General features: G+C 42.0%; 2 protein-coding genes across 2 annotated transcripts in view; both read right to left on the minus strand.

The window, feature by feature from the left end:
- Positions 1 to 1,290, minus strand: part of inpp5l (inositol polyphosphate-5-phosphatase L) — a gene marked incomplete at its 3' end in the record, with an annotated part of 12,859 nt that extends 11,569 nt beyond the window's left edge. Inside the window, 1 exon segment of the mRNA XM_035657725.1 lies at positions 667 to 1,290. Within this exon segment, the coding sequence (XP_035513618.1) occupies positions 667 to 726 (60 nt within the window).
- A 2,176-nt stretch (positions 1,291 to 3,466) lies between these two features.
- Positions 3,467 to 14,412, minus strand: LOC118325829 (glycerol-3-phosphate acyltransferase 4). Its single transcript, XM_035658668.1, has 11 exons — positions 14,282 to 14,412; positions 13,897 to 14,197; positions 11,043 to 11,117; positions 10,836 to 10,925; positions 8,134 to 8,227; positions 7,869 to 7,984; positions 7,677 to 7,732; positions 7,471 to 7,556; positions 7,230 to 7,358; positions 5,965 to 6,044; positions 3,467 to 4,884 (listed from the first exon to the last, which is right to left on the minus strand). Exons 1-11 carry the CDS (start codon positions 14,313 to 14,315, stop codon positions 4,776 to 4,778), a joined length of 1,170 nt encoding a protein of 389 aa, XP_035514561.1. The 5' UTR covers positions 14,316 to 14,412; the 3' UTR covers positions 3,467 to 4,775.
- Positions 14,413 to 18,164: the final 3,752 nt, after the last annotated feature.

Genomic DNA, 18,164 nt, shown 5'->3' on the forward strand with positions numbered 1-18,164 from the left:
CACACTGGACCTTTAAAACCCACAAATACACCTTCTAATGGATATCAAAACAGGAAAAGTGCACAATATGGGACCTTTAATGAATTCATTATGAACTGTGACCCATCTTTGTTTTGAATAATGTATGTTTATGCAAATATGAATACAATCATTTGAAAAACATATTACATAAGAGAAGTTTTTCTCTGGGCCATAGAGAGCTCCTATATCCAGTCAGCCTGTACAGTATTGTCTGTACACACTTTTAGTATGTGTCCATAGCTGACCCTTCTGTCACAGTATCTGTTGGGTCGCAGGTTTGCTCGTTACACCTGTGGCTTCTACTCCAGGTCACGTGAGTGGCGTGAAACCTGCGCGTCCCAACAGGTAATAATAGCTCAACTTAAAAATAAAACGACAGCGGATGAACACTATTGACGCTACAACAACAAACACACACACACACCTGAGTAACTCCGTAGTGTTATTGGATACATTACGCACGTGGATAACAATAAAGAGTCACGGCTAACAACGGAGCTCATTCAAGGTATAAAAAACCTCACCTCCTGTTTCCCCTCTCGACTAATTATTTCTCCATCAGCCATAACAGCATTAAGTATAATCCTCTGGCAGCGTTTGAGTCTGGTGTAGTTGTAAATGTCTCTTTTAACAACAGATACTTACATTGTCAAACAGTGAGCCGACGTTTGCGGTGACCAGCAGCACATCAGTGTATGTTTCCATGTTAACGATCCACCTTTCCACCAAACACACAAAAAAACACACACACTCACACACACACTCTCACACACACTCACACACACACTCACACACACACTCACACAGCTAGAGGAAACTCCGCCGCCGTCGTCAAAATGACGCGCGCTCAGCCGGGCCTGTAAACACGCGACTCTTCCAGGAGCTTAACGAGGCTTTATCTACAAATCTCACTCATTTACCGCCGCTCAAAATACACCAGCATCTCTTCTTCCCCCCCTCCTCATCCTCCTCCTCCTCCCCAACTAATGATACCCAGTCTCTTCTGGTTGTTTATTGATGGCGCGGTGTCAGGTCGTCATCATAGGAGCCGGAACCGCGCGCATATCCATCGTCGAGCTCGAGGAGCGGCGGGTTTGAGTTTAATGGCCCCAACATGCGTGGCTTTCCGCCTCCTCTCGGTTAATTGGACTAGTGGCGTCTTAGCGGACTTAAACCAGCCTGGACGGCGCATCTGCTGCAGGGCTCGACAAACCGGACCGAGCAGTTATACCGACGGCGTTTGGGTAAACTCCGCCTCCGCCTCGTTCTGCGGCGGGCAGTCAATTACAGGCTTCCTTATGTGAAGTTTATGAGAGTCAGCGTCGTGGCCATCCCTCCTCAGTGTAACCTCCTCTGAACATAATCCCATAATATTTGAGTGATATGGAAACCTGTGTGTAGGGCATGGCCTGTGTGGCAAACAATGTTTGGTTTATCCATTTTTATTTATTTTTAACCCCCCAAAACAACCCTATAGTGTATTAAATACGTTACTGTTACAATAATAACCTGTAAGATTACATAAAATACCTTAATGTATAACTATAGCTATCTAAGGACATCAGAAAAATACCTGAAAGGACTCAACTCGCCACTCAACATACCATAGGCTCATTCTGTTGTAGTCTCAACAGGAAGTTAGTCATTTTCTCTCTGTGAAACTTTTCTTTCAATGAAATATTCTCTCACCGAGGAGTTTGCTTTCACTGCAGTTGAGCTGTTTTACAACCGGCGAACCCGAGGGTCTTATCTTTATGTGACCTTTTCCTTGGGCGTGTGTGTGCATCAGTTTATCACTGGCACTTTTTACCTACATTGCAACAGCTGCACAGACACTTCTCTTTTATAAAGTCCTGCACCAGCAGAAGCAGGTACTGTACAGTATTATACATATTTTGTGTGTGTGTGTGTGTGTGTGTGTGAACCACAGTTTAGTCATTTTCTCTAGAACAGCCCGCCTTGCACAACTTCCAGTCATCACAAGAGCAGTCTAACCACAACATTTTACAACACAGCTACAGTAGCTCTCTCTATACCCAGTGAACCATAGGGCTGTTAAACTCTTATTTGAAGTAGAAGATGGATCTGTGCCATCCCGCAGTCTGAGCTCCAGCACCAGGGTAAAGCAAAGACTGCTGGGGGCCTGACTCTGGCTCTCCATAGTGCTGTCAGGGAGCTGTTCAACCATGGCATGATTTATACAGCCAACCTTTTGAGGTCCCTGCTTCCTCTTACTCCTCCTCCGAGCACTGTGTCCTTTATTCACCAACGTCAACAGATCCATTTAAAACTGTTGCAACCAGAGATGCAAAAGAATGCTGCCTTGTCCATCACCGGTTTGGAAACAAAGACGGTTAAAGGGGAAACCTCTCTGAATGGGGACTGAGGCTGTTTGTTGCAGCCAGGAGGAAAGGCTTGGGTTTTGGATGAAGCCGCTGCAAAGAAATCAACAATAAAACATCCACGGAAAGACATTTAGACTTGATCCAGAGTACATAGTCGGCTAGGGAATAAATACTAAATATATGATGTTCAAAATGAAGCGCTCAATCCCCATGCTGACTGTCTTATAGCAGCCTAGTGCCCACTGTGCTATAAATCAGCAACTGTTCTGGCTGAGTCCTGGCTTGCCTGCCAAGAATAGCAAAGAAAAGCAACAGCCCTAATTAAGGCAGTATTGTTTGGAGGGAAAACCTTATATTCTAGAAATAGCAAATAAAGAAATGCTTTGATTTTGGGAAATATTTACCAGTAAAAGAAAAAAAGAACTCTTGGGCTGAAATGGAAGTGGCAAACGCTCTGAATAAGATTTATTATTATGTGTGATTTACAGTGCATGCCAAATATTTAACATTGGGACACAATTTGAATCTATTTAGACCACCGTTACCATTGGAGGTCAGTTGCCTGGTTGTAGGTTTTTTGCCATCTTTTAAAAAAACTTTTGCCCAGAGTGCAAAGGATTTTAGTGGCATCCAGCGGTGTGGTTGCAGATGGCAACACCCTCCTTCACCCTCCCCTTCCGAGTGTGAAGGAGAAACTACAAAAAAAAAATGGAAATGGAAAACGCGAACAGCCCTGTCTAGAGCCAGTGTTTGGTTTGTCTCTTCTGGGCTACTGTAAAAGCATGGCGGCCTCCATGGAAGGCGACCTGTGATGATGTCTGCAGATACAAAAGGCTCATTCTAAGGTAATGAAAAATTCCTATATTCAGGTGATTGTACACTAATGAAAACATGATTATTCATATTATATTCAATTTCTGCCAATAGAACCTCCTAAAAGTTACACACTGGACCTTTAAATGCAACAGTAAACTGCATATGCATAGAAATATATATATGTATATATTGAAGACAGAAATGTCTTTCAAATACGTTTAAAAATAAGTTTAAAACCCCTTTGTAATCGACAGTTAAGAAGCACAGAAACTTGAAGTCAGATGTAGAGTCACATTCTTGAACATTTATTTTGATGAACAGATTTGACAGTCTAAACGACTATCCCTGATAACAGCAAATTAGATGGATGAGAGCCTCAGGGAGAAACCTCCTGAAAGCTGCCCACCATGTTCCTCAACTCCAGCCTAACGGAGAGTCCAAACTACAGCTGCACTCTGTCTCTCCTTTAAACCTCTCTGAAGAGGCTGCCAAGTAGGAGAAAGTTTGTTGATGAAATTTAAAATAAATTAGGCAAGATGGTCACTGCTCAAGCAGGAAGGCAATGAAAACATGATGCCTGTTAGGAGGTGTATTAGTATGGACATGTATCAACTAATTGTCATTATAACTATGTTTTAGTCAGGTGACCAGTTGTGATGGTCGTTATCTTACATCACTAGCTGTGCCATGGGCCTTAATGCTAAAAGCATCTCAAATAAATTCTTAATGAATGGACTATAAAACCCTTTTACTCCAGTTATGCTGCGTTATTAGCTGGAACATTAGTATCTGCCTCAATCCATAAACCTCCATCAGACAAACTGGGTGCACAATTTCCACTTCATAATGTGAGGATTTACACATTCTGTGGAAAAACACAGAAACGGACAACATATCGAGAGCTCATCTGCAATGTAATTCCTATAGTGACCAGATGTGTTGATACAAGTCTTAATGTAAAACACAAAGTTTAAAATACAAGATTTTTTTTCTCTTGGAAAAAGCCCATAAAAATATCTGAAATGTAACAAAATCTGGCATTGTGCCATAAATCACGGGCACGAGAGCCAGTCATGCAAAACCCAAACTCAGGTTTCAGCTTTAAAACAAACTAGTTTTCTTTTTTTTAAATCTACAGTAACTCTACATCCCAGGTATAATCAGGTTTGTAACTTTCCCACAGCATCATACAAACATGACAGTAAAATGAAAATTAAAAAGTTAAAACTATCCAACAAAGACAGGAACTCAATGATAGATAATAATACAAGTTTTCCCTCAAAAGACTGCCACCAAGGAAGACAATGCTCCTGTACTGTGTGCACCCTACTTTCATTATAATGCAAGCAAGGCTTCAGTCGAGCTTTTCCAACAAAAGGGCAGCAGACTCAGAATGACCCGTAACAGCGATGCAAACTGAACAAGCCAAGCTGAGGCAGTGACCAAGGAAGCCAAATGGAGTACTGTTGACATCAGAGAGGGAATTTTCCAGTCCAGGAGCACCAGTAGGGAGGAAGAGAGCCCTGCTGACTGCTTATTTAGTCAGAGGCGCCCTAGTGGGTCTCTGAGCCAGTCCACGTCTACACAGGTCCTTCAGGAGCGACTCCGGTCCTCTTGGGTGCCCACCAGCATTTTACTGTACAGTTTCTGCTGCTCTTCTTTAAAGGTATCTTTTACCTTTCCTCGTTTCAGCCCTCCGTCCCTACAAAGGAGTTAAAAATAAAGTATTGATGGAGTGGACGATTATGCTGTTCAACCATGTTCTATTGCTGATCAGGTTTCACCCAAAGCAGTGAAATGCAGACTAAATACACTGCATCACAAGTGTGCTGTTTACACTGCAACAGAGTTGATATGCAGTAGTTACACTGAGCTGACCGGAAAAATAGAAACCCCAGTACACTGCAATACAATCCTTTTTGAAAATCTTTTACTTAACACTAACTAAAGTGTTTATTTCTTTACATTTACTAAATTGTAGGACACATTAAATTAATCTCAAACTGCAGTTGGTGGAGTTACACTGAACAGCATAGGCCTCTTTGCATCATTTCTGACTTCTTACTGCAAAAGTGCAGGTGTAACTGATAATGTTAATGATGGTACTGATTGATTTAGGTGCCAGTAAGCAAACATGCACAACAGCAGGGCCATGAAACCAGCACACTAAGTATATATCTACCTATGATATTGTAAGCTTTTTTATTGTACATATAAGAATATTGGACTGAATAAAAGTACAATAAAGCTTAAATTATCATTTGTGATAGCAGATATTAGCTGTGCCTGTAGTACCCTATAATATGGTAAAGAAAGGCAGTGACATTAAGTTGCACCACTGTGCTAAAACTCTGTATAGTAAACAAATCTGGTCTATTTCTTGCATTTAGCAGCAGTGTGTATGGGAGTCTGTAAGAACAGGAACAGTAAGGGATTGACCTTTTTCATAACAGGGATTTTAACATGCCACAACAGGAAAAGCACCAGTGGAACCAATAACATTACCGATGGCTCTGTTGTATTAAGAGGCAGAATAAGCCACTGCAGGGAGTGAGTGTACATGATAGAGGCCATTTCACAGGATCGCCTGGAACTGAATACAGTTGTTATTAATGTTATTTATTACACCAGTGCTATTCCTGCTATGCTATGTCAAAAAATCAGCTGTGAAATAACCATGACAGCAGTCTAGTATGAATGGCCACCCACGTGTTGAGGGTTTATTGTCCCTTGTCAGTCATAAGGTTTTGTATGTGAGAGCGGTAGAAAGCATTGAGCTTACCACAGGAGGTCCACCAGTCCACCTTGCCTGGCTATGGCTGCCTTTACACGGTTGGCAAACTGTACAGCATCCTCACCCTCCTGTTGGAGGAAATTGATACACACACAATATAACGCAGGCAAACAAGTGGTCATAACAAATAATTAACAGCTTAGCTATTATGGCTGTACGAGCTTTACACCCAACCAAAGTGGTATGACTTCATGAATGTACAGACAAAAAAGAGAAGCTCTGTGGTAAAATAAAAGTTGGGTTTCCCAGTATGTTTTAAAATCATTGTACTTGAGCTGTCACATAGTGTGTTTGTTGTCACTGTGAACTTATCGTCAGTCCGGGAACTTTCACTGTTTGTGGCCAATCGACAAACAGTTACCTAACTTTGTAGTTAAATGCAGCTCTCTTACTCAATTGTTCTTACTCCACTATTACCAATAATTCAGTGTTCAATCTTGGTGTGAGAGGCAACACCAATGGTCAGGCTGATAATCTTAATCTTTAAATCTTACTGAATTTTAAGTTTTGAATTTGGGTTGGGCAATTTCGTCTTTTTTTTTTTGTGGCAGGTTTGTCATTTTATTTAGCTAATTTAAGTGTCTGCCTCTGAAGAAACGAGCCGCTCAGTGACAGACTTCCAACAGCGCAGTACACACACTGAGCTGCTGAACGAGTGGGAGCAGCCAGCTGTAATGCTAGTGTATTTTTCACATCTAACTGCGCTGAATTATGGATTTACTTCAACTAGTTTGACCACAGGGAATATCGTTCCAAGGTGATTCACAGAGGCTCCAAACAAGACTGTAACTCTGGGGAAGATGAGGACACAGCAGGGACAGTCCAGCAGAGGAGAGGCATGAAGTGGGTAGAGGAGCGAGGGACGGTTTGGTGACTTTTATTTTGTTTGTGTCGACTTTGAATGAAGTGTGTTTTAAGATTGCTTAACAAGTTCATAGTTTGGTATAAGAGAGAAACTTGAATTTAGAAGGTGTAGGGTTGTATGTGTCTCTTTAATGTGGAAAATGAATGTTTTTCTTTAACTTTCTTGACATTTAGGGAGTTTATTAAAGCTATTAGAACTTGTTAGTTAGACAGTGAACTCATTGCTCACCTCCCATCTGAAACTACTGGGGTGGTGATAAGGGGGTCTGGGGGCGCTGCCGCACACACAGTGGCAGGTTGGACATTTTGAACATATCGGCCAACCTTTGTTGAATGCAACAAAACCATATATCTACTATTGCTTGTTTAATTCAAATAAAAAAACTCACCTCTCTAGACATGGGAGGAAGGTACCACACACTGCAAACGATGGCCCAGCTGCTCATCATACGTAACAGGTAGTTCACCATTCCAAACTTGCTGCTATTCCAGAAGGCGTCCCCAAATCGGGGATCATACTGAATGAAACACCAGAATGACTAATCAATACCTGTATTACTTTGAACAAACTGTTGATAAAAAAAAGGTTTAAAATGATTGAAATGTGAATTAAAAAAAAGACACACTCACCTTAATGGCCACAGGATAGACTGTGGCACCAATCTCAAAACTGCCCTTCTTAAACATCATAACTGATGTGTTGTTGATGCAGGTACCTGGGGATTTAGAGTAAAGATAAATGTAGGCTTATGGGGTTTCAAAAACAAAAAAAACTAGAGAACTATAGTGCGATTATGAAGTCTTCCTATCTGTACCAGATCCCTGAACAAGCTCACCTTCTGGGAAAATGAGGATGGGTAGTTTAGTTTTATCTTCTATGTGGTCACTCAATCTGCAATACAAGAAGTATTAAGATTATAACTAAAAATTGACATTTTTAGACTTTTCTTTAGATTACACAAAAAACAGCTACATTTTTTCAAGTTACACAAACATTGTAGGGAAAAAAAGAAAGGTTGAAATACTACCTTTTGGCCACTAGATGTCTGTCTTTCACTTCTGAGCGTTCAAACCAAACATGTGGACAGGCCTTGACCATGGATCTCTGAATGACCCCGATTAAGCCACCATGAATTTGACCAACCTGACACAAACAAACATATAACAAACAAAAAATAAGCAACAAATCTATTTTGGGGAGACCAGCAGTTTTAACAGTCAAGCAGCTACCAAGGAAAAAGTGACCGGCGTCAATGTTTTGTGTAACGTCCTGGTTGGCAGTGGTATAGTTACCATAGCATAGCAGCCATCACTAGCCAAGATGATGACATCAATGGGCGAGGTGTGGTTGGCGACACAGATTCCCCCATTCTTGGGTTTATTCTCACTGAGAAAATGGAGATAGGAGATAAGACTGTTAATCTATGCATGCATCATTGAGGCACTTCCTGGAGGATTTATTATCAAGAAATGAAATCATGTTGAGTGTGGTAGCGAGTGTCAAAATACACGTTTGGTGCACAATATGACAGTGAGGAGGTCAACCAGAAGTTAAAGCCAGTCTTCATAGAAATTTGGATACCATTTGGGCCAGAAACAAAGCAACCCTATGGTGGATCTGTTAAAGCTTTGACCCCCAGTGCACGCAGGACTTAAATATACCGAGTCTGCATTCCAAAGATAGAGTTGCAATCTTAAATAGAGGGGGAGCGCAACACTTCCTATGTCACTTGTGTATTTTTAGCACCAGACTAGAGTGGAATACGTGTTACAACAAGCTACGCCTAGATGGCAGACATTCAGCAAGACAAGAAATGTTCCAGCTCTTTGTCTCACCTGTGAGTATCTGTATCAGTTAATACGTTTCCCCCCCGGTGAATTAAAAGATAGAAATGATCCCACTTAAGCACGTCATTACTAAAATTACTTCCCTAACTCTAATTTAACACAGTATTGACATAATCTTAGATTTTGTTGGGGGGGGATTGAACTCGGGCCACTGTGGTAAGGACTCAGGCTCTGTACTTGGGGCACACACTCTACCAGGTGAGCTACCATGACAAGTAAAATCTTAATATTCACCTAAATAGAAATTATTTACATTCAAAAATATGAATCTTCCACATTCTCAAAGTCAGATGGCCTTTTCAATCGTTACATCTGAATTTCAGCCAAGCCTGCACTACAGAAAACTACACCAGCTGTTATAAACTGCAACTGAATAGCAAATACACAAAGCATCAACTTCCTCCTCCACATCCTGTTGCATGTGCCACCCTCTCTATAAAACCTGTCAATAGTTTCATGTTCCTCTTAGATTCTTACTCTGCCAATTTTAAATGCAGTGTCCTCTTCATCCTCACTACCAACGTCCACTTTTATTATTACACTATTACACTATTATTATACTATTACCGGTGCCCAATTTTAGATCAATTCAGGACAGTGAAACTTTTGCTTGCAAGATAGCTGTGTGAATTCAGCAGCTCCAATCACTGTTTAAGAGACTACTGGAGCTTGATTGAGCATGCTTTGGCTTTATGTGTGAGAAAGCATTATTGACTAGGGTTTTGTGCTTCCCATAGGTTCATATACCTGCTGCGATGAATATGAATGTAGACAATCTAGCATCAGGCACCCTCCCTGTCCATACTTGCTCTCACATTTCAACTGGTAACACACCCTTGTTTCTGTTCTCTAAAGATAACTCATCTGTCATTACGTAATCTCACACAGACCCCTCTCCTGTCATGGCAATAGGTCTGCAGCAGATCATGTTTGAGAAAGAAGAAGAATGGGACCATGTGAACAAGAGGAGCAGCATTTGTTTTTTTAAGATTATATCCCTCTGGATTCACATCTATGATAACTTTAAATAAAAAATTTAATTGTTATTATCTTCTGCTTAATGTCATGGCATTTGGAAAGCTATAAACATGATATCTCTTGAAATGTCTGTTACCTTGTATAAAAATATGTACCATTGACACTATCTTTTTGTTTGCCAAATGTAGTTACTTCCTACTTCAGTGATGAATCAACAATGACACTGCTAAACTGACTTTTTAGGTACAGGTTTAAACCATGTGCTAGAGATGCTACTGCATGTGATTAATTGTTAAAATAATAATAAAAAAAAAACAAATCACACAACACATCTATCAATATTTCTGAATTGAAATAGGTTGTCAAGACTCACTTTACAAAAGCACAAAATAAATTGAGAAACTAAGCAAGAAGTTGAGAAACAGCATGGAAACACAGCCGTGCTAAAAACATAAAAGCAATAAACCAGCAGCAGCAGCTCTCATGCTAACCTTTATGAAAACAGCTAGTGGGGATGATAAGGAGCTTACACTCTAAACAAATCAATTGCAATTTGTCAGGCAAAATGCCTACTGGGGAAACGGTAATGCAGCCTTAAGATTAAGAACTGAGCCAAAATGGGTGTATTTAAAACTTTCAAGTTTGTGAAAAACTACCTGCAGTAACAAATATACAGGATTTAGAATTATGTTTTCAGAATTAGGCTAGTATATAATCACTACTGTCCCTCCTGCTGCTATGAACAGCACTGTGTGTAATGTCAAAGTGTTTGTGTCCCAACCGCCAGTGTGTGTGGGTTACTGAAACCAGTCTGGCTGCTATGGGTCTTTCATCATTGATTGTTGTTTTGCTTCAACTATTTCTTTCATCACCACGAGTCATGTTCATCTGACCTAGACTGAATTAAATATTCACACAGTCTCCGTGACGTCAGCCAGTGAAGAGCCGGTGTGAAGCTCAGTGTGGTCGGCTCTGGCCATCGCCATCTTGGCCGTGACTGACTAAACCACAGTGTCCTTATCTATCTTAACTACTTTACCAGGAAGTTTACTGTTGCTGTGTGATAACTTAGCTGTCTATGAAGAGTCAAAAACTACGTGGAATGGGTTCATGCCCAATGAAAGTTACATAACTTATAGAGGTGTGGCATAACAGTGCAGGTCCTTTACCTGTCATGGTAGGTTATAATGGCAGTCAGAGCTCTGACACATATTCTGTAGCACATCAAATGGACGTTCTCACTCAGAAAGTTTTTAATCCTGCAAGAAGGAGAATACAACAGAGGGATTTACTTATAAGTGTCAAGTTGGCACATCCAGGTATCGGAGCTGATATTTTTGATAAATGAAAACAGACGAGCTTGTCGTCAGTCTTACCTTCCATTCGGCAGCAGCCCGACAACAGACGTGAGGACCACAAGGAGGCCTACACCAGTGAAGGCAAGGGTTACCCTGGTGGAGAGGCAGACAGACAGGCAGTTTACACATAATCCTCCGACAGAGGATCTTACAACAGAGCACTTGTGTAAACCACAGAAAGGAAGGATTCCATGTTTTGGTTTAACAAATTAAATTCAAGGTACACACAAAGTCTGTACTACAAGCTTTCACTGAGGAAGAGTAACCACTCAGATAACACATGAAGGTCATGAGTAAGGCCATCCAGGGGAACAGGGTTCTTGTTATTAATTAAAAGTATCCCTGTTTCCCCTACCCCCCCACTGTCAGTGATAATAGACTCCAGAACCTGCAGGAGGGCGTATTAGGCAATATTTAAGACGTCCAACTGGTCAGCTTAATCAGGATGAACCAATCATCCAGGGTTGGAGAAGGTGCTGATTAAATTGGACGAGGATTAGACGAACAGAGAGGTGAAGGGTTCATGCAAGTGAGTGAGTCGGAGCAATATTCAACCAGACAAGTACTGAATGAGAGAATCTATTAGCTGGATGGGAAGCTAGAATGATGTCTGTCTGTGTACTTGCGGTGGCCTGATTTGTCTCCCCACTGGCAGTTGGAAACGAGCCAACCAGGCTTAGTACTGAGTCACTGTCTCTGTCCCTCTCTAAGCTGACCCTAAATGAGGATCTCCCTCTCTAACTCACTGTACGGGCCAACATTTAATGTTACTTCTGTGTTCTGGAGCAGCCTCCAAACCCCACGCAGTGTGCCGAACTTTAATGATTAATTCTTCAATAAGGCTGTCTGCTGTCTCTTTAGGTGTCAGGCTCATGTTATTACACAGCGTGCCTTCAAGTTCATTAACTTCAACAAAGGATATTTTAATATCTTCTTAACCACAATTATAATTTGGGATGTTCCCATTAAGTTTTTTTTTTTGTTGCCCCGATCTGATTATAGTCATTTAATATTGAGTACGTGCCAATACCGAGTCCCGATCCAACACTTGTCTTAAGAGGAGTTTCTCTCTCCGGTGTTAGTTGCTTCATGTAGCCTTTGCCTGAATTACCTGAATGAACTGTATTCTGTTGTGTGTTTATTTCATGCATGCATGCATTTTGCATGAATTACTACAATAAAATACTCTTCTGGGTAATTTGGCCTTCTTAACAGGGCTTTTGTTGCACTTGTAGTGGTGTGGTGAGTGTGGTTGTGTCGACTCTATCTACTGCTGTTTGCCTCTCCTCCTTGAGTGTGAAGGAGAGATCAATAGACAGCAGAGTTGGAGAGCTGACGACAGCTGCGCTTGTTATGTTACTGTGCATGAAAGCTTTACAAGTAAAAACAGCTGTGTGTATTTAAAAATGCCTTGATCGGCTCGGATACTGATCTCTGGACATCCCTAATAACAATGGAAATTAAGCACAATGTCATAATCCTCCAAACCCCTGGGCATCCTGGACTACCCACCATGCTCATTTGGCACATTTTCTACTTCAGCTGTGACCCCTCAAATAGAGTGACACCACCTCACTGGCTGGATTTGTATTTGATGAGAGAGCTACTTGCCAGTGTAAACATTTTGTAACATTGTGTAAATATACCAACCACAGTATTAACCAACAAACTTTCTTTGACTAAGAAATCTTGGATGAAAATGAATGCTGCACAAATATTCTCTTATTTCATCAATTTTCGATGATGACAAACAGACTGTTACTACAGCTACCCTTGTTCTAAAAAACACTTGGTTTGATCCTGAAGTTTAGTGTATGCCTACTTCCCCCCCCCCACACAGGCAAATAATCAGGAATCAATAAAGAATCTGACTGAAAAGCAGAATCGATAATGGCATTGGTATCAATAAAATCTTATAAGTTCCCATCCTTATACTAGTTTCAGTGTCAAAGTCAAATTTTATTATGTTATTCTGGTGGTCATTTGTGCAGAAGAGGCTACATTTCCACTCCAGTCTCTGTCTCACTGCAGGGATAAACACTAATATCTTTAAGCACTGGCCCCATTGGCCAAGTAGATACATTGTGCTATAATACTTTTACCTTTGTAAGGTTTACGATGCAGAATTTCTGCTCGTAGTTGAGTATTTTCAGTGTGGTTGTTTTTGTATTTATTTTATATAAGTAATGGACCCTCAGCCTAACTGCACTTGTTACTGGTTGAGACTTAAAGGTTGTCCTGTGGGTAACCTGGGTGGGTTTGTTGTGGGAAGTGGTGCGCGAAGGGTAGTTGGTTAGCCACGAAGTGTGACGATAAATTCATGTCAGTATGGTTACTGAAAGGCTGTGTGTTGTGTTTACTGCCACAGAAAAAACATAAAACATCCTGGTTTATGTAACATTACGATAGCGTCTTTTTGTACTCTGACTGTTGGAAGCTAGCTAGCTAGTTACGTAGTTGGCAAACTAACTTTACAAGTCAGGCTGAAGTCAAACTAAACTAAAACTGGAGGTCTCCCAAACACATTTTGGAGCTGTAGAGCTGGAAGCTGCAGGTAGGATATCATATCGATCAGAAAAATTAAAAAAATTTACGTTAGCTGCTAACTAGCTAGCTGAGTCCAAACCAACTTGTCTGTAAAGAGTAGAAGACAGCACAGTGACATAATGCAAACACAACACACAGCCTTTCAGTAATTATACTGCAACCTGAGCTCGCAATATGGGGATAAACCCTGCAGGCCACAGGGGGCTACCTACCTGGAATATCTCTGGCCACAGAGTAAATATCTGTGGCCATGGGGCTAATGTCGAACCCTGCAGGGTGTTCAGTTCTCAACAGCCTATTCTTCTACTGGAGGTAAAGCTAATACCTGAGAGGCAGCAGGAAGCCGTAGCGGATCAGCAGGCCCAGCCCCCATAGGACGGTCAGCCTCAAGCTGATGTAGTGGAAGTTGTTGTTGCTGCGGGTCAGCAGATTCCAGGACTCCAACTCCTCAGCAGAGAACCGCTTGGTCACCTCATCGTCCATGATGCTCTCCACTCCTCGCCGAGCAAAATAAAAGATGTCAGACATCTCGAACTCAGGGGCTGAGTCCAGGTCTCTGTTGCTGCCGCTCCGCCGGATCTCCTTGATCTCCTCCTCCAAAGAGGTGGGCTCCTTGGCAATGATAGCTGGAGCAGTCCACAGAGACAGAACATCAGCAATAACAAATATAAACACTGAACATGCTGGACAACACACTGAGCACATCTTACCATTCGAGTAGGGTTTGTACAAGGGGTGATTCATTTCTTTTGCTCCTCTCTCTATCCTAAGTGTGGCCCACTGCAAAGAAGGAACAAAAGGTGCATAAAAATTAAATACAGTTACTTCACGTTACTTCACTAACAAATTAAGCAATAACATAGATGTGCTCATACTGTAAGTGTTGAACACACCGCCATAAATGTATCCCTGACGACATGCAAAATGTTCCTGTAGCAACCAGCTACCACTATTTGCAAACCTCATTGTGAAACTCACTCAACAGAGCAAGTTCTCTTTATTATGATGATCAGTCACAAGTGCTTCGTTGTTTTCTAATGGCAATCTCTCTAGTCTGAGTGTGGATGTCGAGGATGTCAACAGTGTGGGTGCACAACTTTAACAAAGTTGAGGAAACAAGATGGGACTCCTCAGAAGGTAACACTTGTGGTTTATCTGTGACCAACACCTTGTTATAAGAAACTAACATCACAATGCCCACCTCTCCCTCTTCAGTATGTAGAATTGTATGTGCACTCTGCATGCTGAGACAACAACAAGTGTGTGTGTCCAGAGAGAAGCAGGAAAAGGGACACAGTGTTCTAGCTTGAAGACAATCAGGAAAGATCAGTAAATTACTGCTGCGGATAAGTTTCACTTTGCCAACGGTCTCAGACGACAGCACATCCTAGGTTAGGGTGCATCAATCATTGATAGGGAATAAACCTAACAAAGCTGATTGTAAGTATACTCAGACACCGTAATGGTGGGCACGCATGTTAAATGTACACCAGAAACACTAGAGTTAGGAGCAGTTGCAAATAACTTTGAGGAATGTGATGTGATGTTGCCTGCAGCTCATGCTGGGAAAAACCCCATACACCTCAAAAACAGGTGATTTACATATTTCTACTTTACATTAACTGAGGGCTTTCTGCAAAATAAAACCCGTTTGGTCTTTACCCTGTTTTGCCTCTGACATTCATGACAGCCAACTTAAAAATACAGACATTTTCCCCAACTTTCTAAAAAGCAGACTATTTGAAGATTGAAGATTTTTAGCCTACGGCAGTGACGTCCACTTGACTGATCTCTGCTCGTCACCATTACTCAAACAGAAAAGGGCACACACATTAGTAACCTATCTAGCGTTCCTTTTGCTTTATTTTACAGCCACCTTTAAATCGTGTCATGACAAGTTGTGTTACTCAGTGTATTAAAATGCAGCTGACAGTAAAGCTTCCTTGGGTGGAGAGAGGAGGAGCAGAGAGAGCTGCTCCTTATACTGAGAGAACAGGGACAAACTAGAGAGGGTCCATCACGCCAGCATGTGGCTCCAGAGCTGCCTGTGGAAGAGGTTTCTTACTTATTTATCCCCTATGAAGTATTACAGGCGTGGGATTACAGCACTAACACCTTCCACTGTGACTGACACACTGATGGGACTAACGCAAACTGTCTTTAAGCAACACGTTGCAAAAGTAAAAACGCCACTGTAGCTCTTGAACTCAAACTCATTAACACCCACGATGAACGTTCAATTATTTAATCCAACAAGCCTGAAATAGAGACTTGTGCAAGTAATGAGACGCATGCAATAATAATCTTGTCAATAACAATGTGCAATAATCAATGGACAATAATTACTGTGCAATCTATTGCCCATGCTAGTGTGTGGTGTTATCTGTTGTGGTTTTTTACTGTTTTTTTCCTCTCTTGTACAGTGTTTTATATTATATTAATATTATATATATTTATTTTTCATACCTGTTCTTATATTGGTTTTTTTCTCTATCACTTTGCGCTGCTGTAAAATTGGAATTTCCCATTGTGGGACTATTAAAGGAATATCTTCTCTTATCTTAAATAGTGCAAACCATGAAACATCACTTGAGCTTGCACAGTCCACACTGTCCATCGTCCTTTGATCTATTCTTTAAATCTACTGGTTGCTACTGGAATCAGGAGCTGAAAAACATCTCTCCCAAAACCGTTCCCACTGGTCCATTTATTTCTGGCGAGGATCTGCTCTCGGGGCACATGCTGGAAGTGATGACAGCTTTACTAGTGAAGATACACCAGAGATAGCAGAAGAGCTGAAACTGGATAAGTGTGTCTGGAGTCAAACAGGGCGGAGGAGAGCTTGTGATACACTGAGCATCTTGAAGTAGCCAAAAATGAGAGGGAAAGCTGGCAATCCGGCAAGGCAACCAGTTACGGTTACTGACGAGGTCTGTGCCAGCCGTTTTCTCCGGTTACATAACAAGAGGACAAGCAGCTATGTGCTGTGATTGTTAATCCTGTATCAGCCAGTGAATACAATGGCCACCGGCTTGGATGCTAAGAAGCAAGCCATGAAAGCGCACCTGACCAATTCCCTGAGAATATATTCATACTATTCTATAACTGCTATTACGGTGGAAATAAACGTATTGTGTTTGATTGAAAGGAGGGAAAAGCAAATACAGGTTTTCCTAGAAGAACAGAGCCAACAACCTTTACAAACCTGTGTCCATTAACAGGGTGTTTATGTGGTGCATCTGAACACACTTCACACAATATCTCATATGTTGTAGTGTATAAGCAGTGTTTTTGCTCGATGTTCGAACACACTCGCTTAGAGCCCTCTCACCGTGAACGAGATCTTGTAACAACGGTTTCATGTAAAGACGCGCGATGCCAAAGGACCACTCCCGAAGATGGCCGGCAGCGATGAATGAAGACCAGGCAGCAGGGTGAACACACGGTGAAGAGATGCCAGCAGGATTACAGCAGCCAGGTTGTCAAAAGGGTTGAAGAAACAGGGCTCCATGTTGGAAGATCAGGAAGGTTGAAGAACTGCGTTAAACGGCTGAAATCAGAGCGGGCAGAGCGTGATGGAAAGAGGAGGTACAGGCTCATACCACCATCCTGGCCCAGAAGATGCATTCAACTTTTGTCAGAAAGGCCGTCCATCAGGTAACTATATGGGACGGAGCCTTCTCCTTGCGCTGAACAGAGCAATAAAATACAAGTACAAGATGATCATCTTTGAGCGTTGCCCCCCTTGGGCAATATCGTGAATTTCATTATTATTCACCATCCCATCTGGGGGGTTTCAGAAGAAACTCGGTTGAATTCAATTCCAGGAAAAAGGGAAGTGCCTGTGTCGAAATAAAGGCAAGGAGCCTTGCTGCAGAAATGACTATTCGAGGGCAAAGCCTCAGCGCGCTGGTGGAAAGAGATGATAAACAAATGAAACACAGCAGAGTGGTTGGCCTTGTCTTTGAAGGTTGGGGGGGGGGGATCCAAGGAGAGAGAGGCAGCAGGCAGGCAGGCAAGGAGAGGAAGGGCTCTGGCAGCTTCAGCGTGTCCTGCAAACAGACACAAACAGTGAGGATGAGCGCAGGTCAGCAGTAACACCGGAGCTTGCGTTGGCATGTGGATGGACAACGCAGGGAAAACTGGTAAAAACAAGTTAACGCTCGGCCACTGAAAAACAAACAGCGCATGCATCCCCTTCCCAATAAAAGGAGGCAGACAAGTTTAATATGTTAATGTGTCAACCAGAGATAACGTTTACAGGCCCTCCTCGCCCTCCTCTCCCGCAAGCAGCTTCTGATGATGGAGCAGGAAGGCTAACAAGAGCCTCCATTCTCCCCCCCTCTTCCCCAGTAACACACCACACTTGAGTTAGCTTCAGTAAAGTTAACTTTCGTCCCCCACCTTTTACAAAAAAGCCATTTAATCCACGCACCGACCTCAGGGAGCTTGCAAGGTTGAAACACACAGTTAGCTGCGTGGAGCTAACGCTACGTTTGGGTCTGTCAGGCTAGTTAGCTCTCTCCCGCTCAGCCCGGGGTGGTTCACATTAAACGCTGAGCACAACGCTTCTTCCTTTTCTTTCTCTTTCTG

Source organism: Morone saxatilis, unplaced genomic scaffold (genome assembly GCF_004916995.1).
Source record: "Morone saxatilis isolate NCDOM2014 unplaced genomic scaffold, NCSU_SB_2.0 Contig16, whole genome shotgun sequence".
Taxonomy (NCBI): Eukaryota; Metazoa; Chordata; class Actinopteri; family Moronidae; genus Morone; species Morone saxatilis.

Coding starts and splice junctions, on each gene's coding strand:
- LOC118325829 (XM_035658668.1), bottom strand. CDS start 14,315: ATGAATCACCCCTTGTACAAACCCTACTCGAATG. Junction 7,557..7,676: donor CATCCTCATTTTCCCAGAAG/GTGAGCTTGTTC, acceptor CTAAATCCCCAG/GTACCTGCATCAACAACACA. Junction 7,359..7,470: donor TCTATCCTGTGGCCATTAAG/GTGAGTGTGTCT, acceptor TGTTTCATTCAG/TATGATCCCCGATTTGGGGA.